We start from the raw sequence: 27,540 nt of genomic DNA, 5'->3' as shown, positions 1-27,540 counted from the left end.
CAGAGTTTGTCAATAGTGACATTTTACATGTAATGTGGTAAAGAAAGAAAGCAGTTTACACCTATTACGAAAGTACTAAGACCATCTAGAAATACATATTCAGAAATTCAGTGACTACCCAAAATAAAAATGTTCAATGAAAACAATGAAAGAGAATTAATCTCTGAGCAGAGACTTTTTCTAAACCACTGATTAGAATCAGGATGGATTCATAAATGTTTCAGAAGGACCGCTTCATTAAAAAAAAACCCTTTCAGGTACCACAGATATATGTTTATGTGTCTACTTTGTTATATTTGTTATATTTATTGTGTTTAGTCTCAGAAAGGAAATATCTTGTTATTATGTGAACACATGGTGTAGCTCTTGTGCTGTTATCTGTGCACTGCAGTTTCAGGATCAGTAATTCAGGGTTTTTCCTGGCTCAAAATGAGACAGAGAAAGTCCTTAAAACAAACACGTGTGCATTATTCTTGTTATTTTTCAAGTAAAACATGATCTTATTTAAAAAGGCTGAATTTACATGTGATTAAATACATGATCAGTGCTGGAGCATCACTTGGTGTCTGACGGTAGCAGTGTCTGTCTGTCTGTCTGATTTTTGTCAAAAGGTGGATCTAGACCTGAATAATTGTTTAATATAGTGAAACTCCTCTGCTCTTTCAGTTTTGCTGATCTTCACCTGTCTTAACATAAACACTATGAAGGAATTCAGTCTGAGGTTTAAGAAATCTGAACACCTGAGTCACCAATGGGTAAATTAAGTTGTATCTTATGCCATCTTATTGTGAAAATGATTTCACACACAATGGTTTCATTTTTTTTTTTCAAATACACAAAAAATATCTAAATCAGCAGTTTTCTGTATTTTGCGATTTTTGTTTTTCTAATTTTTATGCTTTTGAATTGCATTACGGGACCTTAATCTTTCTTCTTTTAACTATGAAATATTAGAGAGAAAAATGTGAATTTTTATGAAATATTAATAACAGCCACGTTGACAATACTCACAATTGAATTTTCAACATTAAAAGTAGACAGAGCAGAGAGCAAGGTCCCATAATGCAATTCACAACCGACCGTAAATAAACGGAGATCCCGTGTGAATCAAGAAATACGGAAACTGTTCATCAACAGATATTTTACAGTGTATGGTGCTTTTGTGTTTTGCTGTGGCTGTTTTTGATAAAAAGGGCACCTTAAACATTGATAAAGTTGTGGAAAGGGGCAATTAAAGTATTGTAGGAATCTGAAAAATATATTAAATTAATAATACACGAAACAAAAACATCTCATCGTCACAAAATGTGTCATTTACTTTAGACTAGTGAACAATCACTGTAAGTCTGCCCAGCTAAATCCAAACACCGTCGACGTAAATAAAGCTTTACGTAGGTTTCGTAACGTGATGCAGGATTCAGACCAGAATCCTTATAAAGTATCTGAGAGAAACAGGTGTTTATGATAGGATATAAAATAAATAATTTAAGTTATAGGGTAAAGGGAATATAGTTAAATATAACCAAGTAGTGGAAGTAAAAGTAGGGGTAAGAGCAATGTGGTGGTTATTATTATTATTATTATTATTATTATTATTATTATTATTATTAGTGTAAATAGTAGTATGAGAGTATTGTGTTTATTATTATAACATAGGAGTAGGGGAGAGGTGTGTATGTAAGTATGTATGTGTGTGTATGAGAAGGGGTGGGAAAGAGGGAAGTGGGTGGAATGATTAGTCTGTAAACCTAACCGCTGGTCCACACTCCGGAGCTGAAGGTGGCGGTAATGCACCAAAACGCTGGATGCCAACCGCCGTAAAATTATAAGAAGAAGTAACGTGACGCAACCATCACTTGCTTCACAAAGCGAAAGCAAAAGTTCGCTGTTGGTGTTCGACATTTTAACTAGTTTTGATACATTTATAATGAATTTAGATTTAATTAGCCTATTTGAAAGAAAATGAAGATTTATGAATCTGTGTGTTCTTGATCAAGGTGAGTGCTTGGGTCTCGAAAGATTACCTGAGATCTACAGGTAATTTCCGCCTTTATGTTTTCGCTTTATGACTAATGTATTAGGACTTTTGATCATTTTTGACATCGACATTTATTTGTGTGAAAGCAGAGTTTCATTATTCTTTGACTATCAGGATATGTTCTGTTGAGTTTTATGTTTGTATTTTCCATGCAGGGTCAGAATTGTAGATCACATGATTTTTCAACATGGCTAACCCCGAAACATCCACAGATTCTCCAGCAGACAGGTATTTTGAGTAAACACTTCATTAAACCATTAAAAAACAGAATATGGCAAGATGATTAAAGCTCTTGTTGGAAAAATAAGAACAAACTACTAATATAGGCTACTAAAAACACTTAAAACAAACTTCTGTGAGACCTTATATTAAAGTTTAAATCTATTTTTGAAAAATAAGAACAAACTACTGATGTGTTTTAAAGAAAAGTATCTTTATATTATCTTCTGTTAGATATTAGCCTATATTACAGTGATAAACATAATCAACGTTTTAATATGCTATAGATATGTTCAAAAGAAGAGATCAGATCCAGAGCCCAGCTGTGTCTCTATGAGGAGTGACGGGTCTATGGATCATCCAATTCATTTTAAGACTGAAGACACACTGCCTGATCACAGGTATATTATTTAATATTTAATAGGAGTACGGCTTTTTTATTTTTTCAGAATAGTATCAGAAGTAATTCATGCAAGACATGAAAAATGTTGACTATTGTGGTTATTTTTTATCTTTTCAATAATGTCTATATAAATATAGTGTTGCTCATACAGAGGGACGACACATGAAAGCAGTTATTTCAACTTCACAGTTTCTGTATGAACATTGTAACTTTAATGAGCATAAATTGTTCTTACTGTAAGTGGGTTTTACAGATACATTAATATGTGCAGTAAATTGTGGAATATGATATTGTGAGAATTAAACCTTAATTTCTGTTTGTTTTAGTTCAGTTCATCAGAAAAGCTCAGAATCAGAGCCCAGTTGTGTGTCTATGAGGAGCTATGATAAATCTGTGGATCAGCCGTTACATGTTAGGAATGGAGACACAGAGACTGATCTCAGGTAAAACAATTATGTGAAGGTTACATGATGATGATGATGATGATGATGATGATGATGATGATGATGATACAGAAAATGCTTTTTTATTATTAACTGTAATAATGGATTTTTACAATTTTACAGCCATAAAGCCCTCAACACATTTAGATCAAATCTGCTGAAGAAGTTTGAGTGTCTGTATGAGGGAACAGCGGCGCAGGGACACCCAACACTCCTGAATGAGATCTACACAGAGCTCTACATCACAGAGAGTGAGAGTGGAGAGATCAGTCATGAGCATGAGGTGAGACAGATTGAGACACAATCCAGGAGATCAACAACAGAGGACACAGCGATCAAATGCAGAGACATCTTTACACCTTTACCTGGACAAGACAAAGCCATCAGAACTGTGCTGACGAAGGGAGTCGCTGGCATCGGAAAAACAGTCTCTGTGCAGAAGTTCATCCTGGACTGGGCTGAAGAGAAGGAGAATCAGAACGTCCAGCTCATATTTCCACTTCCTTTCAGAGAGATCAATCTGATGAAGGACAAAACACTCAGTCTGTCAGATCTTCTTCAGCTCTTTTTCCCTCAAACTAAAGAAATGGAAATATCCAGTGACAAATATAAAGTGCTGTTCATCTTTGATGGTCTGGACGAGTGTCGTCTTCCCTTAAATTTCAAAAGGAATAAGACTCTTAGGGATGTGACCAAAACATCATCAGTGGACGTGCTGCTGATGAACCTGATTGTGGGGAATCTGCTTCCCTCTGCTCTCATCTGGATCACCTCCAGACCAGCAGCAGCAGATCTCGTCCCCTCTGAGTGTGTCCATCGAGTGACAGAGGTACGAGGCTTCAATGACCCTCAGAAGGAGGAATACTTCAGCAAGAGAATCAGTGATCAGAGTCTGGCCAATACAATCATCTCACACCTGAAGTCCTCCAGGAGCCTCTACATCATGTGCCACATCCCAGTGTTCTGCTGGATCTCAGCCACTGTTCTGGAGAAGATGTTGAGTGAAGCAGAGACTACAGAGATTCCCAAGACTCTCACTCAGATGTACACACACTTCCTGATCTTGCAGACCAATATCAAACATCAGAAGGACTATGAGGAGAAGCTGACAGATGAAGACATGATCCTCAAACTGGGGAAAGTGGCTTTTCAGCAGCTCATGAAAGGCAATATAATCTTCTATGAGGAAGACCTGAGAGAGTGTGGCATTGATGTGGCAGAAGCTTCAGTTTACTCAGGATTGTGCACTCAGATCTTCAGAGAGGAGTTTGGCTTGTATCAGGGGAAAGTCTTCAGCTTTGTTCATCTGAGCATTCAGGAACATCTAGCGGCTCTATATGTGCACCTCTCCTGTATAAACAACTACAGAAATGAGTTTGAGCAAATCAACAATCACAGTTTGTTGTCAAAAGTTAAATTCATGTTCAAATATGATCCCTTATCTGAGCTGCATCAGAGAGCTGTAAATGAGGCTCTACAGAGTAAAAATGGACATCTGGATCTTTTCCTGCAATTTCTTCTGGGTCTGTCATTGGAGTCTCATCAGATTCTCCTACAAGGACTAATAAACCTGAAAAGCAGATCAATCCAGAATAATAAAACAGTCGAGTACATCAAGATGAAGATCAGGACCATCGACTCTCCAGAGAAATCCCTCAATCTGTTTCACTGTCTGAATGAACTGGGTGATCATTCACTAGTGGAGGAAATACAGCAGTATCTGAAATCTGGAAAAATAAAGCAGTCAGAGCTCTCTTCATCTCAGTGGTCAGCTGTAGTTTTTGTGTTGTTGACATCAGAAAATAAACTGGATAAGTTTGATATTAATGAGTTTGTTGGAGAAAGCAACAAAGCTGAGAAACTGAAGATCATTCAGAAGCTGCTGCCAGTGATCAAAGTTCAGTAAGTATCATTAACAACAAACACGTCACTGTTAAAGCTCATTAAATGTAAATCTCTTAGAAAATTCATATCAGTTACTAAAGCAACATGGAAACCTAGTGGTAACACGATTTGACAAGTTTAAGATTTTAATTATTATATTTAATAATTATATAAAAGTCTTATAATATAAAAATTGTAATTATTATGCTTATTCGAGAAACATTGTTTACCTCTTCATTTTACCTCTGTCATCGGGCAGATAGTGGGACACTTAAGTTCACTTCACTATATTGCAATCAAGTCCTAGTCTAAACATAAATGATCACCAATCTTTAATGCTTTGATACAGATTTAAGCTTGATCTTGTTTAAAGAAGACACTTTCAGATTGTAGCTATAGTGAAAATACATTAAAAAAGGTAAATGTAACAGATATTACGTGCCTTTACAGCAAGTTTATGAAAATAATAAAACAGTAAATGTTTATTTTAGTAAATGCAAAAGTTTGTTATTTTATTTTTTTTAGAAAATTAGTTTTAATCTTAATTTGACAAAATGAAAGCTAAATATCTGAGCAAATTATATTCCAAATTTGAAGTTGATATCTCAAAAAATGAGCTTTCAGTCAAGTTTTGTTTGGTCGCAGTACCAGATATGACCACTAGTTTACATTCACTTTGCAGTGGTGACTGTATGAAGGTGCCTGCTATTTCTGTGTATTTTTCAGGAATATGAATCATATTTTTTATGACAATTTGTAAAGTAGTTTGGGCAGTTTGATGGTGTTTGATTTTGAAATTAGCCCCCAAAAATCATTTTAAAATGTTTTACATGTGGATTGCTGTAGCAAAGTAATGCTTAACAACAAAGTATCCATAGCAGATTTTTTTTCTATTGTTCAGTTGTTTTTAGATGGGAATGATGATAAGGAGATGATAAGGCAAATAACAAGCTGGACTGACACTTTAAACAAACAGGTTACAAATGAGATTAAACCCTTAATATGGATTTGTTAATGTGTGTGTGCTCTGTTTTGGATGTAAACCAAAAATCTGAAATGATAAGCAAATATTTCAACATTAACAGTTTACCCAAGTTGGATCAACAGCTATGATTCCATCCATCTGTTATATGCACATTTTGGATATGCACATAAAAAAATAGTTAATGAGTAAGATACACTTTTTATTCAACTTATAAGCTACGATGGAAACACTTTAACTGAACAAATTCCAGCATGTGCATTAAAAAAGTCATGTGATTTTGTTGCGAAAGATCATGTGATGATAAAGATGTGTGAATGGACAAACCAGCAGGCTGAGCACACTATAAAGCATCTGAAGTGCTGTTTTGGTCATAGCTCTGCTCTTAGCCACAACAGAGAACAAGTACCAATCATCCACAAGTCAGATTTTAAATCACAACAGTTCAACAGTTCTCAACAGGTTTAATTTAACTGAAGCCCAGCTAGTGCTCTGGAGAAAGGTTTCTCTCTAGCTCCTTCCTCAACATCCAAGTGTTTGGCCTGTGTTTTTATCCCTTCTGACGTCTCCATGGTAAGTGAACACAGCTGTGGGACGCAACCAGCAACCTGCTCGAGACTCAAGAGGGGAGCAGTCAAGGCAACAAAAGAAGAACAGGGATAAAGACATTTGACACAATATAAACAAAATAGCTTTAAACTATACGTCTCTAAACGTAACAAGAGTGTCTGTGTCTCACGCCTTCAAATGCACCACTTATTCATTGCGTGTCAACACAGAAAAGATTCACGCAGCTTCTGCAGCAATTCTGCTACTGCAGCAAATTCATTTTCCTGTTAATTGATGTTTTACTATTAATATTTGGCACCAGTTAATCACAAACTTTGTTCTCGTTGACTTGTTGGATGGAAAAGTTGGTTTATTTGTCTTTGATGCGATATTCCAGTTTTATACATACTGTAAAGTTAATTTGCATTTTTGGATTGAAAGTGTCAGTTGGACAGAGCAAAAGTTGTAAAGTGCAACACCAAAATCAATACATATAACAAAAGCAAGACCAATAATAATATTAGCATTAGTTGAGAAGTGTTATATGTCGTAAATATATTGGGTGTCATTTGTCAAATTTTATTCTTGCTAATTAAAGTCACTGATCAAGTTTAACAAAATTTTTTTTTCATGCCGGCAATGGACAAAGTATTAAATATTTGAGTATTGTGTAGAGCTGCATATATTGGTGGCTGTATCGCTCTCAGTGGTTATTCAGCCATAGCAGAATCAGTGGATTAGTGGTTAATTAATGTTACAGGGATCATACGGTCATGGAAAACCTGGAAAAGTCATGGAGTTATGACTTGGCATTTTTCAGCCCTGGAAAAGTTTTGACAATCAGAAAAACGCATAAAGTTTTGGAAAAGACATGGAAATTAGTTTAACAAATATCTGTATACCTGAATTAGGGCTGCGGGATATTTGGAAAAAGCTGACATTACAGTATTTTGTATTTTCTGTGATATATATTGTGATGGGAATACAATTTCACCATGATTTAACAAGTTTATTTGGATTGATTGGCGGGATTTTGTATGGGAGTGAATCTCTAATAATATATATCAAATAAATTAGAAGCATAGATAAATAAAATATAGCAAAGAAAAAAAGTGAATTATAGTTTACAGGGATTTACTATTCAGGTACAGATATTGAATAATCAACACTGCATAGTTTTATGTGTCTTGTGGCCGGATGTTTTAAAACAGTCCTCAACCCTGTTCCTGGAGATCGACCTTCCTGTAAAGGAAGGTCATCAGGGACTTTTTTTCCCTCTTTTTTTATTTGCCATTGTTGTCTTATTATTTTATTATTTCTGTTGTTTTATTATTATTATTCTGGGTGTTTAACAAGTATGTCTTCATCTCTCTACAGTTTAAGGGATTGTGGCCTCAGTGATAAAGACAGTGATGCTCTGACTTCAGTTCTGAGATCAAACCCTGAACACTTGAGGGATCTGGATTTCTGGGATAAAAAACTAAAAGATTCAGGCATGAAGCTCCTCTCTGCTGTATTGGAAGATCCTCACTGTAAACTGAAGACACTGAGGTAAGATCATCATCATACATATTAGGACAACATATTAAAAAAAAATACTTTTAAAATAGAATCAGTGAACACATTCAGATAGTTCTCATAAATCACAGTGAAGCATGAACTGGGTGTGTGATGGTTTTATATATTTATATATCGTAGTACATAAATGATTTAAGGAAAAAATGTTTATAAACTTAAGTTTTATTTAAAGCTTAATACATTTGTTGAATTGACAAAGAGCCTCGACATTGAAATATAATAAATCAGTACACAATAAAATATAGAAATTAAAAAGAAATACAAGAATCAAAAACATTTATGAACTTTTATCTTTTCTGGGTTGAAATAATAGTCCTTATTAAAAAGAAAAAAAATATGTCAGAGTAAATGTATATTAGAAAATAAATATTAAGTTTTAAAATCAAATGCAAATACTTCAAGCAAACACGTTTTTTGAATCAGCTGACAGGAACCTGTTTTCACCTTAAGACTTTTTACAATTTTTAAAGTAGTATTTTTTATTATATTTTTCCCAAAACAAACAAACAAAAACATCATCATTCACGTACTGACATAAGAAAAAAAATATTTCTTTCACTTTGGAGTTAAACATGAAAGTGTTTTACTCTAATCCTCACTCATACACATACAGTGCATCCAGAAACTATTCAGCGCTTCACTTTTTCCACTTTTTTATGTTACAGCCTTATTTCAAAATGGATTAAATTAATTTATTTCCTCAAAATTCTACACACAATACCCCACAATGACAATGTGAAAAAAGATTTTAAATTTAATTAAAAATTAAATTTTATTAAAATTATAGGATACAAACAAAATTATTCACAGCCTTTGCTGAAAACCCCTCCAAAAAGTCACCCGCCACCCCAACCCCCCCCCCCCCCCCCCCCCCAAAAAAAAAAAATAGAAAAGGCAAGGCATGAATAGCGTGTTTTTACGAATACTTATTTCGAAAAAATACTTGAAAAATTATTTGTATTTGGGAGCAAGAAAAACATAATCAAAAAGCAGCGTTTCCTCATGAGACCGCAGTGCATGCCCGCGTGAGTGAGTGAGTGAGTGAGAGAGACGCTCAGGAGTCGGAGGGCGGGTGGAGGTAAAAGGTCTGGCATAGGCTTCTCCACACAGAAACAGACAGAAAAAATACTTCACTGTATCACAATTTTTGTTAAATAGATTTTTGTACCTTAATTGGGTTCCAGAGGCAGTTTATGAACTTGTAGCGTAGTTGAAGCGGAGTTTGTTCGGGATTTTCCATTACGCTGCATTTTTGAAGTTTGCAATCGGGTGCTCTCTGTTTACGCAACGTTAGCTCTGTTAGCGCAGTAATTTAGACAATAGACTGTTGACAGAGTAACGTTAACGTTCGTTTATAAAGGTTAAAACGATGCTTGTGCAGTTGTGTCGAATAGTATGCACTTATGGGAGTTATATGGTTTGTCTACATTACTGTCTTTTGCAGACCGCAAGATATATACTATAGGCTAGTTAACCTTAGCATAGCTTCCCGTCATTTATTAACTTGAAACTCCTCAAATACATTTGGGCACCCAAATAGAAAAAGAGTGAGACTGCTGCTGAGCCATTTCTTGGTCCTCAAAAAAAATGTTCATGTCAGTGGTGCAGCAGGTAAAACAGTTACACTGTATGTAATGTGTGCAAAAGTGAAATCAGCAGAGGCAGAGATATTAAACATATGTCAACATCTTCTATGCATATTCATTCATTCATTTCTTTTCGGCTTAGTCCCTTTATTAATCTGGGGTTGCCACAGTGGGATGAACCACCAATTTATCCAGCATATGTTTTACGCAGTGGATGCCCTACCAGCTGCTACCCAGCACTGGGAAACATCCATACACTCACTTTCACACACATACAAGAGGGACAATTTAGCCTACTCAGTTCACCTGTATTGCATGTGTTTGGACTGTGGGGGAAACAGGAGCACCTGGAGGAAACCCACGCCAACATGGGGAGAACCCAGTCGAGGCTCGAACCAGCAACCTTCTTGCTGTGAGGCGACAGTTCGCCATCGCGCAATCCTATGTAATGTATTATCACATGCACTAAAAGCATCCTCTCCTGATACTGTCTGTGAACCCCCCACAAGCATCAATCCCCTCATCAAACACTAAGCGGTCATTACAAAGCTCGCTCCATTTTTATGGTTACCCACACAAACAGCTCCGTCTTAATTAGTTCCACTAAGTAAAAGTGGGATGGGATTTTAAATCACACGACATACGCTAATGTATATATGTGTATTGCTTTAATTGAAATTTCAATGTCTATGTTTTTTTTTTCTTGTTTGGACATTTAATGAAACAAAGTAGAAAGAATGTTCACTTGGCTTTCTTCTGGAATTTGCTGACTGAATAGAATAATTATTTATAATTAGAATAATTAGATTTTTTCTTTATTAATAAACTCACCTTCACACTCAGTCAAATATAAGGATCATGAAGATTTTCCATCTTTATTTTTTTTTTAATTAATGTCAATGTTGAAACTTTTCAGGATTTTTTTTTTTAAATAAAAAGTTCAAAATCACAGTATTTATTTTTTTTAAATGATGTTTTCATGAAAGAAAACATTTTGAAAAAAAATACATGTTTAAATTGCAAATATATTTTACAATATTAAAGTTTTGTTTATCTCAAAGTTTTCACTGATTGTGTGCATATTATAACTTGTAGCACAGCACATTTCAGCAATGTTAATTTGTTTTCTAAATAATTGTGAATTTTTACTACATTTTTAGTTTAAGGATTATGTAGGAACAATATAAACACAGTATATACAGTAGTGTGCAAAAGTCTGAAGCCATTAGTATTTTCACCAAGAAAAAGGTTTAAAGTCAATGATTTTTATAATATTCAGTAGCATGACAGTTTAAAATATAAATGTACATTAATTCAAGCATTATTTCTGCCATTAATTGTAATTGTTGAGTGAGAATATTGTCTGCACAAGGAGTTTGAGAATGGCCAGTGCTCCACACAGAGATCTGTCTGCAATGACATGAAGAAACAAAACAAAATGAGACAAACTCAATCCAGAAGAACTCTGGCAACATCTCGAAGTTTGTTCGGTTTCTTCATGTCATTCCAGACAGATGATGATCAGATCTGATCTCTGTGTGGAGCACTGGCTGTTGGCACACAATAATCTCACTCTAGAACTACTATTAATGACAGAAATAAATGTTTGGAAATGTAAATTAATATTTCAAACCGACATCCTACAGAAAATACAGAAATAACTGACTTTAAACCTTTTTTAGTGAGAATACTAGTAACCTAAGACTTTTGCACAGTAGACCTACTGTACAGAAAAAAACTTGGTCAATTTCAGAATTTTGCTCAGATAAGCAGTCTTGAGGAGCTGAAGAGACTTCTTTTAAAAACAAAACAAAAAACATCATAATTATCTCACATCAAATTCAAACAAATCAAATTCAGCAATGCTAATAGTGTAAATCAATGGTCTCAAACTCCGAAGGGCCACAGCTCTGCATAGTTTAGCTCAAACTATCTCCAACTCACACCTGCTTAATATTCTGTAGTAGCATTGAGCACCTCGATTAGTTGGATCAGCTGTGTTTGATTAGGGTTGGAAAACTGTGCAGAGCTGTGGCTCTCCAGCAATGGAGTTTGAGAACTTTGGTGTAAACAGTGTCATTATTAAAATGATAATGAAATGTGTCGTTGTTCTCTACAGGTTGAGTTATTGTGATCTCACAGATGAAGGTTGTGCTGCTTTGGCTTCAGCTCTGAGATCAAACCCTGAACACCTGAGAGAACTGTATCTGTCTGGGAATAAACTAGGAGATTCAGTGACTCTTCTCTCTGCTCTACTGGAGGATCCTCACTGTAAACTGGAGACACTGTGGTAAGATCATATTTGACTCTCACATGTGAAACAGTGTAAATTTCTTTAATTGAAATGTTCTTGGTTGGACATTTTATAAGAAAGTAGAAGGAATGTTCAGACAACAGCAGACATTAACTGATTCAATTCAAGGTCATACATCATCTACACTACACTAAAGCCAAGCTACATAAAATCTTTCCTTCTGTCTCACCAATGTGTGATGATGCAAGACAGCAGGGGACACGGTTGCTCACGCCTTTTGGCTCTGTGTCTTAATAGATTTTCGACAAACGTATTTGACTAGTACTCAAAGGCTTATAGCAAACCTTTTCTACCAGATGCTGAACTTGCCATCTTTGGCTTCTCACAAAATACATCTTCTCTCCCTCAAACAATGCAGGAGTCTTTAATGCAAGGCAAAGTGGTGGCTAAAGACTAGTCCTTAACAATTGGAAATCACCTTTGCCCCCTCATTCCAGAACTGAATTTTTGATGTGAGATCAGATTATTCAGCAGTTTTTTAAGGACTAGCTTTATAAGAAAAGTTTTGGCTACTGGGGTCAATTTCTTGATTTATCTCACAAATCTATATCTCAGAAGTAACCTAGTGACCCCTCTGAGGTTTAAAGTTATATACCCTCTCTAGTTGATTATATGTTTTATGACTGTGATGTATTTTTTGTTTGTTTTGTCTCTTTTCTTTTTTGTTTTCTTTATATTGTCTTTTGTATGTCTACAGTTCAAGCCAGTGTTTGTTCTTGTTCTGTGTTTGTGTATATATAAAAAAACTAAAATGAAGTTAAAAAAAAATAGTAGAGGGGATGTTTGTTTGGCTTTCTTTCGCAATTTGCTGATTGCGTACAATCAAACAATGTGTGTTTTTTATATAAACAACTCATTCACAATCAGTCAAATATAAGGATCATGAAGATTTTCCCCATTTTATTTTTTTTATTAATGTAAATGTTTAAAGCAACTTTTGTTTTTAAACAAATATATAAATATTTTTACTTTTCAGGATTTTTGATGAATAAAGCTCAATATCACAGGATTTATTTAAAAAAACAAAATATAATATTTATATATTACAGTTGGTTTTAATCAATAAATGTCTTCATGAATAAAAATTTTGAAAAAGAAAATAAATAATGTTTAAATTGTAAAAATATTTCATGATACTGAAGTTTTGTTTATCTCAGTTTTCACTGATTGTGTGCATATTGCTACTGATAGCACAGCACAATTCAGCAATGTTAACAGTGAGAACAGCATCATTATTTAACTGTTTTGCTGTTATCTTATCATTTACACTGAATAGATGTTTTATTTAAGCAGGATAAACTTTCTACCTATGTTTTGTTCTCTGTGACATTTTAGACCTCAGACTAATGATCCATCAAATGTTAATTTATGCGTTACTTAAACTTTAATAATAGATTCACTGAACTCATGTGATGTGAGAGTGAAGAGTGTGTCGTTGTTCTCTACAGGTTGTATAATTGTGGTCTCACAGATGAAGGTTGTGCTGCTTTGGCTTCAGCTCTGAGATCAAACCCTGAACACCTGAGAGATCTGGATCTGTCTAGGAATAATCTAGGAGATTCAGTGACTCTTCTCTCTGCTGTACTGGAGGATCCTCGCTGTAAACTGGAGAAACTGTGGTAAGATCATATTTGACTCGCATGTGAAACACAATATAAAGTAAAGTGCATCCAGAAAGTATTCATAGCGCTTCACTTTTTCACATTTATGTTATAGCCTTATTGCAAAATATATTAAATTAATTTATTTTCTCAATTCTACACACAATACCCTATAATGACAATGCGAAAAGATTTTTTGAAAGTGATGGAAGTTTATTTTTCAATAAAAGCTCTAAATTGAGCTCAGGTACATTCTGTTTCCAATGACTCACAAAACGCGGCAAAAAGTCCTACATGACTGTAATAGTTTGATTAAGGTGTTTACATGTCACTAGTTCAATAATGAGGCTAAAATCAGCATACTCCACATGTATCTTAATTTGATTTCTCTTTAGTTCGACTGACCTCAATCTGATAAAAAAAAAAAAACTTACTAATCAGAGTATTGTCTTAATCGCATTAAAGGGACGGTCACGTGGCCCGGAGTGAAATAGCTGCTTGAATTCTTTGCTCCGCTCGACTTAGTAATTAAATCACAAACTTTTTTTCTCCAAATTCTTGTTTCATTATGTTGAACAGTCTATTAATATGTCAGACACACCATCTGACAAGGATTTTCCTATTTTCGTTGCAATGCGTTCTACTTTTATCCTATCTTCAAGATATGATACCAAAATGGTTAGACCTGCTGGTGGGTTCCCCTGCTCTAGACATTGAAAGAGCCCATAGAACTCTCACTTTTGCATCTGCCAACTGAACTCAGCTCCGGGAAGCATCTTATTTCAATTTCTGAGGTTCCCTGATAAAGAAGCAATCTTTAAAAATGCCATGAAGAAGACGATCACTCATAATGGCTCGGAGCTTCGATTCTCTGATCTGTCAGCTGGCCTGCTGCAGAAGTGCCGTGAGTTCGGGACTGTGGGGAAAGCCTTTGCCGCCTGTGGTTTATATAGTGGATTTGCTTATCCAGGCACGCTCAGATGTCTACATAATGGAAAGATTCGCCTGTTTAACGACAGGACAGCTAAATTTATTTTCTGGCTGAAAAATATACTCTGACTTTCGGTGGAACATTCTAGTGATTCCAATGGACAAGTAACGTTATGTAGTATAATTTCTAAGGTAACGTAATATTTAGAATCAGGGCTTTACATTAACACCCGCCAAATGCGGGTAGATTTCAGCTTTGGCGGGTTAGACAGTCACTCCCACTAGCCAATTTGGCTGGTTAAAAATAATTTTTAAATTGTAGTTTTCCTAAAAGCAGGGTTCGACAATATAAGGTTAACCCAATATGTGTGCAAATGCGATCTTACAATCGAGAAGTAGAACAATTGTGATCACGCGAGCAGAAGAAAGCAAGTGAATACCGAATGAGAGGATGATCATCACTCGCGCTAACAGCTGATGTGATGCGCGCGACTTCTTTAAACGCATGCGCGCTCCTGTTTCCTTTCGTGAGGCAACCGTGTCTCAAACAGGGTCTGGAAACGCAACTATGATCGGTTCTCTTACAAACAGACAAAAAGTGATGAACATGCACTCACAGTCCTGCTGCTTTCAAGCGCTCAGAATGTGTCTTTTTGTAAGCAGCACCAGTTGCTTTCACTTTAAACAGATTATTAATTGGCCTAAAGTTAACCTTGCATGTGATCATCCTTTCATTATCACACACGGTGTGGTTTTTCACCTGATTTTATTTGCCTATGGTTTTATTTGCGTTTATGTTTGTTAAAATGGTTTAATGATCTTTTTTTTTTTTTTTACGACATTGCTTTAATGGCAGATTAACTCTCCATTTATGTGCAGTTAACTGGTGATCTGAGAGATCTTTAGCCAGGACAGATAATGTGCATATTTTTGATACATGACAATAGTTGTTTTTTTAAAGTCAATTGCTTTTCTTTCTTTTCTTTTTTTTAGAAATGTTTTTTTTTTTAATAAAAAGTATAGTATACAGCTATATTTTGATTGTTTTGACATATTTAAAATTCATGGCTAAGAAATAATTATTGTTTAGTGTGGTTATAGAGATAAATTTGATAAATCCTTATCTTTGAGCTCTGAAAAGTCATGTGAAATAAAAACTAATTGCAATATAACTCTATGAAACCACAACCCATTTGCTCATGCTCATTAAACAAGCTCATACTCGACACACAGAAAGTGAAATGAATGAGGACGCATGTGTACATAACACAAAATTTAAATCAAGTAATTTTAGCATGTCAAAGTCAAATTTATGCATATAAAATATGTTTTCCCAACAACAAAATTATGGCTAGTGAAAATGCAGAGTGGCTAGTAACATTGAAAAACTACTAGCCACAGTGGCCGGTGATTAAAAAAGTGAATGTAAAGCCCTGTTTAGAATGCTGCCGCCAGCCACAGAGGGTTATAATGTTTAATATATTTTGTTTGTGGTTGCTATACAGTATAAGTCATTGTTCATGTTTATTTTAATTGTTTTATTTATTTAGATTTTCTCCAATGGTGTCACACATTAGTGATAATTATTTATATTAGAGATGACAGTGGAGCGGATTATGACAGAGCTGTAACTTGGTGGTTTCAGTTATGCTATTGATCATTTTTTCAAAGTTCCTTGTTTGGTTTTGTGACTTTTTGATATTATCTGTGCCTCATCAGTTGGGGATGGGGTCTTTGGGGGAGGGTTTTATAGGGTTATTTTGAGTTTTATTTGTGGTACTCTCTTGTTTGCATTTGGTATCTTGTACAATTGTTATTTCTTTTAATGCATACTATCATTCATATGACTTTTTGTTGAATTTTTTAATTTGCTTAATTCTCTTAAATTAGTAACATGGAACGTGAAAGGCATAGGCCATCTAATTAAAAGAAAGAAAATTCTAACATTTCTCAAGAAAGAAGGTGTATCTATAGCATTATTACAGGAAACACATTTGTCAGATAAGGAACATTTGAAGCTAAAAAGAGATTGGGTCGGCCAGATATACTTGTCCTCTTTCACGTCAAATAGTAGAGGGAACCGCAATTCTTATTCATAAAATTATTCTGTTCATCTCTGAACATGTCGAGCATGATTCTGAAGGAAGATTTGTGTTAATTTCTGGTCTAATTCTTGGAAAACTCGTTACTGTTGTCAATGTATATGCCCCAAATGTGGACTGCCCTAATTTTATTTCTCACGTCATTCTAAAGCTCAATCAGCTCTGCAAAAACTTTGGAGGTGATTTTAATTGCATACTTGATGGAAATTTGAATAAATCCTCACCTCAGTTTTCAATGAGTTGCAAATCATCACATATATTACGTAACACTTGTAAAGATATCAGATTAGTGGATATTTGGAGGGAGCTGCATCCTAAAAACAGAGTTTATACTTTTTATTCTCAACCCCATAAATCATATTCATGATTAGATTATTTTTTCATACCCTCCGATTGTATACACTATGTGAGTTCTTGTCAAATTGGCCCTATTGTGCTGTCTGATAATGGCCCGGTTTATTTAGTCATTGATATAGTATACCTATTCAAAAATCTAATTATTGGAAATTCAATAGCTCTTTAAGTAATACTGGCTTTTGCTCTTTTATTAGACAGAAAATTATTTAGTATTGGCAAAACAATCAGAACTCCCCAGTTTCACCTCCAATAAAATGGGATGCAGCCAAGTCATCTTATTGCTTACGCTGCTTTAAGCAAAAAGCTAAAGATACAAAAAAGGAAGAATTAAAAGAAAAAGTACCTCACCTAGACAAACAACAAACATTTGCCTAATCAAGATAATTGGATATTATTCAATAATGCTAAAGCTAAACTTGAATTAGACCACACAGAACATATCAAGAAATTATTATTTTATACTAAACAGCGGTACCATGAGTCCAGTAATAAACCCAGTCACCTTTTGGCCTATCAGTTAAAAAAGGAAGAGAAGGAAAGAACTTTAAAAGCAATTAAGACATCTGCAGGTAACATGACTTTTGATCCTCAGGACATTACCACTTCTTCTGACTTTTATAGGAATCTTTAAACAACCAATTATTATTGATCATATGAGGATTTGATTAATTATTTAAAGGAGATTTCACTTTCCAGCATTTCTGATGACGCTAGGAGTCTTTTTAATGCCCCTTTTTCTGAAGATGAAATCTGGCATGCTATTCAGTCAATGCCATACAGTAAAGCTCCTGGCCCAGATGGGTATTCATTAGAGTTTTATAAGCAGTTTTGGGCTGAACTTTGCCCTATTTTAAGCTGGTGATAAATAATCTTTTTGAGATGAACTCTACGACTGAATCCTGGTCAGTGGCAATTATCAGCCTGCTTTTAAAAAAAGACAAAGATCCAACAAATTGTTCATCTTATCGCCCAATTAGTCTACTTAATGTACATTATACAATTATAGCCAAATCCTTAGCTCGACGACTTGAAAATGTTTTGCCTTATGTTGTTAATCCAGACCTAACTGGTTTTGTGAAATTCAGGTACGGTTCAGACAATATTCGAAGAGTTCTAAATATTCTAGATCCTTTAAATTTTACCAAGGAATCTGCTTTTATTGTATCCCTAGATGCTGAAAAGGCGTTTGATAGTGTAGAATGGCCTTTTCTTTGTGCAGTTTTAAATAAAATACAGTTAGGATCCAATTTTTATTGATTTAATCAAACGCCTGTACTCTAATCCTATAGTCCAGGTTAACACTAATAGAATGTTAACTAATAGCTTTTCAATAAGCAGAGGCTGTCATCAAGGCTGCCCTCTTTCACCTCTGTTATTCTCTCTGGTTATTGAACCACTGGCTATTGCTGTGAGAACTAATAGTAGCATACATGGTATTAAAATAGGTCTGAGGAACATCTTATATCTCTGTATGCAGACAGTGTTTTATTGCATCTTAAACTCCCTGACACCTCTACTGATGTAATTCTTAAAGTAATTGAAAAGTATAGTACTTTTTCAGAGTATAAAATTTAAGATTAATTTGGATAAATCTCAAGCTTTGTATATGCATGCTCGCTCTGAATTCATTTCAAAATCACACTTTCATCTTGCACTTTCTGGATTCCAGTATTTGGGAATTCATATTACTCCCAATTTGAAAGACCTCTTTAAAGCCAATTATCCTCCTTTAATCATAAAAATTCTTCAGAACTTATCAGATTGGTCGATCTTTTCCTAATTCTTTTTTCGGCAGGATCAATGTTATAAAAATGAACATCCTTCCGAGATTAAACTTCCAATTTCAGAATCTGCCATGTTACTTGGATATAAACTTTTTGTTTTAAGAGGATTAATTCCTCAATTTCAAGGTATGTTTGGAATCACAAAAAAACAGGCTTAAGTTTTCGCTGTTGATGAAATCAAAGGAATTGGGTGGGGTTTCACTTCCCCATTTCCAATTATACTTTTGGGCTGCACAAATTAAGCAAATGTTAAATTGGTTTCTTTGCAGATTTGATTCACGATGGGTTGGGATTGAACCTACAAGATGCTCTCGTGGACTCTTATGCTCTCTACCATTTATTCATAATATACAAAGAATTCAACATCTGACTAGCGTTGTCAAGCTTCAATATTACTGCAAGCCAAGTCACCTATTACCCTTTATCCTGATTTTCCCACTGCAATACAGAATATTGGCCTTTTGACTTAGAGATCAAGAAGAGTGTCAGAATTAGGTCACCTACTCGATGATGGCCAAATAAAGTCATTTGAGCAGTTAAGACAGGAATTTAGTCTTCCCAGTAAAGATTTTTTTAAATTCCTGCAAATTCAACACTTTTTAGAGTTACAGTTAAAAGAAGGTAATATACAATTAAATTTAACTGAAATAGAAAAGCAGCTTTTTTCTTCATGTACGCTTAAAAAAAGATCTCTGAATTATATACATTGCTGTCTAATACTGGCCCTTCAATCTTTGATTATTTAAGGGCAATATGGAAAAATCATCTGAAGTCTAGTTTTAGTGATGAGGAGTGGCTATCTGCCTGCTCAAATATCTATCCTAAAAGTACTTCATTTTCAGTTCATGAGCAAAATTATAAATGTATTCAAAGGATTTATCTAACCCTAGTTCACCTCCATAGAATATTTCCCATTTGTTCCCAGCTATGTTTCAAATGTAAGTTAGACATTGGCACAGTGATGAATGTATTTTGGGACTGTGATTAAATTAAAATATACTGGAAACAGATTCACAAAAGGATTCACAATAATAACTGGAAAGACTTTTGCTTTGTCCCCAAAGGTATACCTTCTGAATTGTACATCGGAGCTGTGTCTTGATCATGACAAAGAATGTGTATTGAATTTTTGTATATATTTGGCCAAAAATTGTATATTGTTATTGTGGTCATTCGCGCAGACACCTTCAGTTAATGTGGCTGATTCAGGTAATCAGACTCCTACCACTGGAAAAACTGACTATTGATCTACATCAAAGATCTGAGGTGTTCTGGCGCATTTGGTCTTCCTTCTGGAGTATTTTCTGGATTTTCCTTGAAAATACTCAATAAGTATTTCTTTCTAAATTTGTTTTATTATCTTCTATTTTTATTTTTCCTTTGAAGAATCTGTATGCATTTGTCAGAATGTAACAAAAACTGCTGTACATATGGCTACGAGATAACAGTACCACTGTTCTGAAAAAAAAAATAAATAAATAAAAAAAAATTAAATAAAATGCATTAATTATTGGAGTCCATTTACACGTACCCACTGATCATTCTTGAGATGTTCAGCAGCTTAATTGTGGTAAATTCATTGATTGGACAGGAGCATACAGGTTACAGAAAAAAATTCTGCTGCTCTGAAAGTTCCAGTGAGCACAGCGGCCTCCATCATTCTATCATTATCAAGTGAAAGATGTTTGAAACCACCAGGACTCTTCCTAGAGCTGGCCGGCCATCTAAGCTGAGTGATGGGGGGAGAAGGGTCTTAGTCTGGGAGGTGATCAATAACCCAATGGTCACTCTGTCTGAGCTCCAGCGTTCTTCTGTGGAAAGAGGAGAACCTTACAGAAGGACAACCATCTGCAGCAATCCACCAATCAGGACTGTATGGTAGAGTGGCCAGACAGAAGCCACTTGAATTTGCCAAAAGGCATTTGAAGGACTCTCAGGCCATAAGAAACTAAATTCTCTGGTCTGATGAGACTAAAATTGAACTCTTTGGAGTGAATGCCAGGCATTTTGTTTGGAAAAAAACAGGCACTGCTCATCACCAGGCTAATAGCATCCCTACAGTGAAGCATGGTGATGGCAGCATCATGCTGTGGGGATGTTTTTCAGCAGCAGGAACTGGAAGACTAGTCAGAATCCCTGAATCCATTGAGAGATCTAAAAAAGTCTGTACACTGTCACTTCCCATCCAACCTGATAGAGTTTGAGATGTACTGCAAAGAGGAATGGACAAAAATTCCCAAAGACAGGTGTGCCGAGTTTGTGGCATCATATTCAAAAATAATTAAGGCTGTAATTGCTGCCAAAGGTGCATCAAAAGTATTGAGCAAAGGCTGTGAATATTTCTGTACATGTCATTTTTCAAGTTTTTTATTTTTGATAAGTTTGCAACAATTAAAAAAAAAAAAACCTTCACATTGTCATTATGGGGTGTTGTGTGTAGAATTGAGAAAATAAATAGATTTAATCTATTTTGGAATAAGGCTGTAACAAAAATGTTGAAAAAGTGAAGCTATGAATACTTTCTGCATGCACTGTATGTGTATTGCTTTAAATGCGATTTCAATATCTATGATTTTTATTCTTGGATGGACATTTTAAAAATGTAAAAAGGTAAGCTTGTTTGACTTTTACAGTTTGCTGATTGCGTCAAAAAAATAAATTTAAACTCATATTAAACTTCTCACAATCAGTGATGCAATTCATTCTCTATCAGACAAAAGTTTAGGATCAAGATTTTACATTTTATAATTTCAATGTTGAAAGCATTTTTTATACTAAGAGATTTTTTTCCAGAATTTGATGAAAGCAATGCTTCTAATATATATGTAAAGTTGGTTTTCAATCAATTGTGTCTTCATGAATGAAAATATCATTTTTCAAAGTAAAACATGACAATAATAAAAATCAGTTTAAATTGCAGTAATATTGAAGTTTCTCCTAATATTGAAGTTTTTTTTTTTGTTTGTTTAGACGAGATAACACTGAAGAGATATTGAGCTGAAGAGATGTCAAAAACCTCAATTATCTCTGAGTTTTCACTGATTGTGTTCATATTTCTACTGATATAAACAGCATATTTCAGTAATGCTAACAGAGTCATTATTTCAGTGATTTTGCTATTGTCCTATTTACCTTGAATAGATGTTTATTCTGCTTGAATAAAACATTTAGTTTGTTTTGTTCTCTGTGACATTTTAGACCTCAGACTAATGATCCATCAAATACACTAATTTGTGCTTTTAGTTTTTACTTTCACTTTAATATAGATTCAGTGAACTGATGTGATGTGAGAGAGTGAAGAGTGTGTCATTGTTCTCTACAGGTTAAGTCATTGTGATCTCACAGATGAAGGTTGTGCTGCTTTGGCTTCAGCTCTGAGTTCAAACCCTGAACACCTGAGAGATCTGGATCTGTCCTGGAATAATCTAGGAGATTCAGTGACTCTTCTCTCTGCTGTACTGGTGGATCCTCGCTGTAAACTGGAGAAACTGATGTAAGATCATATTTGACTCGCACATGAAACACAATATAAAGTGTATGTCCATTGCTGTTATTGAAATTTCAATGTAAATCTTGTTTGGACATTTTATAAAAAGCAATGTTTGCTTCACTTTCATTTGGAAATTAAATAAAATTAAAAATCAATAATAATTAATTATTAATTAATAATATTGAGCCTTAAAGAGACTTGTCAAAAATATGATCCATGATCCATCAGATATGTTAATTTATGCTTTTAGTTTGTACTTATAGTTTAATAATAGATTCACTGGACTGATGTGATGTGAGAGAGTAAAGAGTGTGTCGTTGTTCTCTACAGGTTGAGTTTTTGTGGTCTCACAGATGAAGGTTGTGCTGCTTTGGCTTCAGCTCTGATATCAAACCCTGAACACCTGAGAGATCTGGATCTGTCTGGGAATAAACTAGGAGATTCAGTGACTCTTCTCTCTGCTGTACTGGAGGATCCTCACTGTAAACTGGAGAAACTGGGGTAAGATCATATTTGATTTTTACACACATAAAACACAATATAAAGTAGATGTAAAGTGTTTTTGTTTTTTCTATAAGTGTGTTTAGTTGTGAATATCAACACTTATTAAGAGGAATGTTTGCTTGACTTTCTTTTACAATTTACTGATCACAAAGAATCAAATAATGTGAATAAAAAATCAGCTCTCACAAAAACAATAATAATACAAACAAAACTAGTCAAAAAGACTTTTCAATATTTAAAAAATTAATATATTAAAATATTATCCAAGTTCATTTGCTTTCTAAATATTTTTGTGAAATTTTCAACAAACTATTTGTTTAAGGGTTATTTAATAATTATTATTATTATTAAAACCAAAGTGGCCAGAGATCAGTTATCAAGATTAAAAGATTCATAAATTTTCAAATCATCTTCGGTCATTTAAGCGAAATATGAGAACAGACCCCTGATCTGATCATCATCCAGTCTGTCTGGAATGACATAAAGAAACAAAATAAACTGAGATGAACTCAATCCAGAAGAACATCTTGAAGATGCTTCAAAACCTGCAAAGCTCCAGCACTGGTCAAAGTTTTAGGCATTTGTGCAAAATGCTGTAAAATGAAGATGATTTCAAAAATGATGCAGAAATCCATTTTATTTATCAATGAACTCATATTAAATAGATTAAGTCAACATTTGGTGTGATCACACTTTGCGTTTAAAACACTTGGTGCACTTGCTCATCGTCTTTAAGGGAGCTTTGCAAGTAGGTTTTATTAATGTATCTTCGAGATGTTGCCAAAATTCTTGTGGATTGAGTTTGTCTCAGTTTGTTCTGTTTCTTCATGTCACTCTAGACAGATGATGATCAGATCAGATCTGTGTGTGGAGCACTGACTAGACAATAGTCTCACTGTAATTTTACAATTAATGACAAAAAATAATGCTTGGAAATGTAAATTAAATGTATATTTCAAATAGAAATAACTGACCTTAAACCTTTTTCTTGGTGAAAATACTAGTGGCCTCAGACTTTTGCACACTACAGTATAAAAAAATTAGTCAAATTCAGTATTTTAGCTCAGATAAAAGCAGCCTTAAGGATCTGAAGAGACTCGAACATCTCAAACATTTCACTGATTGTGTACATATTGATAAAGATTCAATCCAGCAATGCTGATAGTGTAAACAGAGTCATTATTAAAATGATTTAACACAATATAAAGAAGTTTACTACATTCATTGCACAGACACAAATATATATTTATATTATATTCTGTAGTGAATAAAGTCCACCTCAGTCCAATATGTTCAGTTGTGCTTTTAGTTTCTACTTTCTCTTTAATAACTGATTCTGTGTTAAACTGATGTGATGTGAGAGAGTGAAGAGTGTGTCATTGTTCTCTACAGGTTGAGTTTTTGTGGTCTCACAGATGAAGGTTGTGCTGCTTTGGCTTCAGCTCTGAGATCAAACCCTGAACACCTGAGATATCTGAATCTGTCTGGGAATAAACTAGGAGATTCAGTGACTCTTCTCTATGCTGTTCTGGAGGATCGTCACTGTAAACTGGAGACACTGAGGTAAGATCATATTTGACTCTCACATGTGAAACAGTGTAAAGTATATGTGAAGTGTTGAGTCTCTTTCTGCAGCTTCTCTGCTCTTCAATATTTTAACATTTATTTTCTTTTTGTCTGTTTTTGTGAAATAAACAATGATAAAAACAAATAAATTGCTGATGAAGGAGGAATGGGATGGTCAGAATTTTTGAGTCATAAGCAGGGCTTTACAATAACACCCGCCAACCCGCCAAATGCGTGTAGATTTAGGTGGTGGCGGGAAAGACAGACACTCCCACTAGCCACTTTGGCTGGTTGAAAATAATTTTCCCAGATAATAATTCTTAAAAGCAGGATTTGACAATAAGGATGGTCCAATATGCATGCACAGGCGATCTTAGAATTGAGAAGCAACACGACTGACAAAATTGCGATCACAACTTCGTGCGAGCAAAGCAGGTGAATACCGAATGAGAAGATAATCACTTGTGCTAACAGCTGTGGTGATGTGCACGACTGTTTATAACACGTGCGCGCTCCCGTTTTCTTTCGTGAAGCAACTGTGTCTAGAAACACAACTGATGCGATCGGTTCTCTTTCAAATAGACTGGACAAAAAGGTGATGAACATGCACCCACAGTCTTGCTGCTTTCAAGATTTCCAGAGTTGGCCTATTGTAAGCAGCTCCAGTTGATTTCGCTTTAACCATTCTTTGAACAGATTATTTATGCGTCTAACATTAACCATGTGTGTGTGATCATCCTTTCATTATCACACAGTATGTTTTTTACCTGCTTTCTTTTGCATTAATATGGTTTAATTATAATTTTTTTTACAATAACATTGCTTTAATGGAACATTTACTCCTCATTTATGTGTATTAACTGGTGATCTGGGACCTTTAGCCAGTACAGATGACAGTGCATATGTTTTGTTAAATAAAAACTATAGTATACAGCTATATTTAGCTTGTTTTTACACATTTAAAATTTGTGGCTAAGAAATAAATAATTGTTTATTTATGGTGTGGTCAGAGATAAATTTGGTAAATCCTTCATTTTGGGCTCTGAAAATTATGTGAAATAAAAACTAATTGTAATATATGAAACCCTGACCCATTAGCTCATGATTATTGAAGCTCATACACGACACACAAAAAGGGAAATGATTGAGGAGGCATGTGGAGAAAACGCAAACTCTACATCAAGTAATTTTAGCGTGTCAAAGTCATATTCATGTGAATAAAATATATTTTCCCAACTATAAAATTGTGGCTAGTGATGTTGGAAAACTACTAGCCACTGTGGCTGGTGTTTAAAAAAGTTCATGTCAAGCCCTGGTCATAAGAGTGTTTTAATTCATCAGTGGGCATTTTATCCAACAGTCTGTGACTGAATAATACAGTAAATGTACAGGAGGATACAGGAGGTGTTGATGTCCAGATTGTGACTCAGACAGGCTGATTTGACTGATATCCATTATTGTTTCTGATGGAGAAACACAATCACCATGAGCTCTCATCTAGACATTTACAGTGGACAAGATTGACAAATCAACATTGCAGCCGGTTTGATTTGATTGTAATCTCTTCAGTATCAGACAGGCCTTTTGTGTTTCAGAGCTCAGAGACTGAAAGCTCTTTTAGTCAATCGTCATTGGCTGACTGCAATAATTAAACTGACAAATGATTTGTGTTTTATCATCACTAACATCATCAGACTAAAGTTGTTTACTTGTTTTATAAAGAATTCTTCATATTATTTTGATCATCTGAGAGTTGATTGTTGAAAACATTTAAAACATTTTATTCTGCTTAATATTTTAGTGGAAACTGCAATATATTTCACTTTCAGGATCCTTTGATGAATAGAAAGTTCAGAATAACTGCAACTGTTTGACTAAATCTTTCCAACAATGCAATATTTTACAGTCGTTTCTGATCCATTTATTGTGTCTTTAATTAATCTAAATATTATTTACATCTTTAATTGGCACTTTTGAATGCTGATTATATTTTCAATTTAAATTAATTATAGAAGATTTAACATGAGAAGTTTGTCAAAAAAATACACATCACACATATGAACAGATATTTATTCAGCCTGAATCAGATGTTTGATATTTTATGATCATGTTTTGTGTTTTGTGACATTTCAGACCTTTATATTTTAATAGAGTCAGTGTTAAACTGATGTGATGTGAGAGTGAAGAGTGTGTCGTTGTTCTCTACAGGTTGATTAATTGTGGTCTCACAGATGAAGGTTGTGCTGCTTTGGCTTCAGCTCTGAAATCAAACCCTGAACACCTGAGATATCTGTATCTGTCTGAGAATAAACTATCAAAATCCACAGTGAAACTGTTCTCTGATTTGAAGGACGACCCACTGAATAAACTGGAAACATTACACACTTGTGAGTATGTTTTTAAGCTGTAAAGTTGGCTGGAGATCAGTAACAGGCCTCATGTGTGTAAATGCAGAATATCGGCTAATAATTCATTAGTCTGTGCTTAAAACTGTGGAGTTTATAAACCCTTATTTATCTGCTTGAGTTGAGTTTTTGGATCTGCTGATGTGACGTGACAGCAGTAATGTCTCACAGTATGACTGTGTGTGCGTGCGTGTGTGTGTGTGTGTGTGTGTGTGTGTGTTTTATTGCAGGATTCTCAGTGTTTAGTTTGCTCAGGATCTGCTGATGGTGAATAAGGAGAAACGTCACAGACACACAATCAACACACACTGAAGACACACAGACTCACACTGACTGCACAACACTGGCTTGTTTTTATATGCAATAACCAGGAAAATGAAAATGACGTCATTATATTGTTCCAGATCGTCCTGATATTGATTATAGTGGAAAAGAGGATTGGAAAATGACAAAACTAAAACACTCCTATTGTAATCAGTAAGTCATGTTGACATTGTGTAAATATGAAATGTGTTGTGCAGCACAGACAGCTTTGTTCATTATGCTGGAACAGTAAGATTTTTTTATTATTACATTTTTGTCTTCAGTATAAACTTGAGAAATCAACAGAAGAGATGTTGTGACTGAAATGTGTCAGCAGAGGTCGACAAAGAGAACATAAATCATTTCACTGAGCATTTAATTCTCTACATTATTTTAAATTAATGATCTGTAATTATTTAAATGTAAATTGTTTAACATGCTTATCCAACATTAAGTGTCTGTTTAACAATTTCCTACTTTAAATAGTTTTTCTGAACAAGTA

The 27,540-nt window shown here is 34.6% G+C and overlaps 1 protein-coding gene across 6 annotated transcripts; it reads left to right on the top strand.

The window, feature by feature from the left end:
• The first annotated feature begins 1,764 nt into the window (after positions 1-1,764).
• Positions 1,765-27,540, top strand: LOC147840695 (NACHT, LRR and PYD domains-containing protein 3-like). Of its 6 annotated transcripts, none has more exons than XM_087284598.1 (13): positions 1,765-1,997; positions 2,194-2,266; positions 2,545-2,658; positions 2,987-3,103; positions 3,227-5,005; positions 7,896-8,069; positions 11,802-11,972; positions 13,445-13,615; positions 22,093-22,263; positions 22,591-22,761; positions 24,157-24,327; positions 26,539-26,717; positions 26,966-27,540. In XM_087284598.1, coding segments are annotated over exons 2-13 (3,261 nt in total). In that variant the 5' UTR covers positions 1,765-1,997; positions 2,194-2,225; the 3' UTR covers positions 26,968-27,540. The 6 variants fall into 6 exon arrangements, with proteins under 6 accessions (XP_087140724.1, XP_087140725.1, XP_087140726.1 ...); XM_087284599.1 differs by having other exon boundaries at positions 1,765-2,037; positions 2,200-2,266; positions 2,463-2,658; XM_087284600.1 differs by having other exon boundaries at positions 1,765-2,037; positions 2,153-2,266; positions 2,463-2,658.

Source organism: Danio rerio, chromosome 15 (genome assembly GCF_052040795.2).
Source record: "Danio rerio strain M-AB ecotype USA chromosome 15, GRCz13ab, whole genome shotgun sequence".
Taxonomy (NCBI): Eukaryota; Metazoa; Chordata; class Actinopteri; order Cypriniformes; family Danionidae; genus Danio; species Danio rerio.
Note: the sequence above shows the minus strand (reverse complement) of the source record. Positions and strands in the feature narration are given on the sequence as shown.

Excerpts from the sequence above, each read along its gene's own strand:
- LOC147840695 (XM_087284598.1), top strand. The coding sequence starts at position 2,226 with ATGGCTAACCCCGAAACATCCACAGATTCTCCAGCAGACAG. Across the intron at positions 11,973-13,444 it reads TGTAAACTGGAGACACTGTG|GTTGTATAATTGTGGTCTCA; the intron begins GTAAGATCATAT and ends TGTTCTCTACAG. Across the intron at positions 13,616-22,092 it reads TGTAAACTGGAGAAACTGTG|GTTAAGTCATTGTGATCTCA; the intron begins GTAAGATCATAT and ends TGTTCTCTACAG.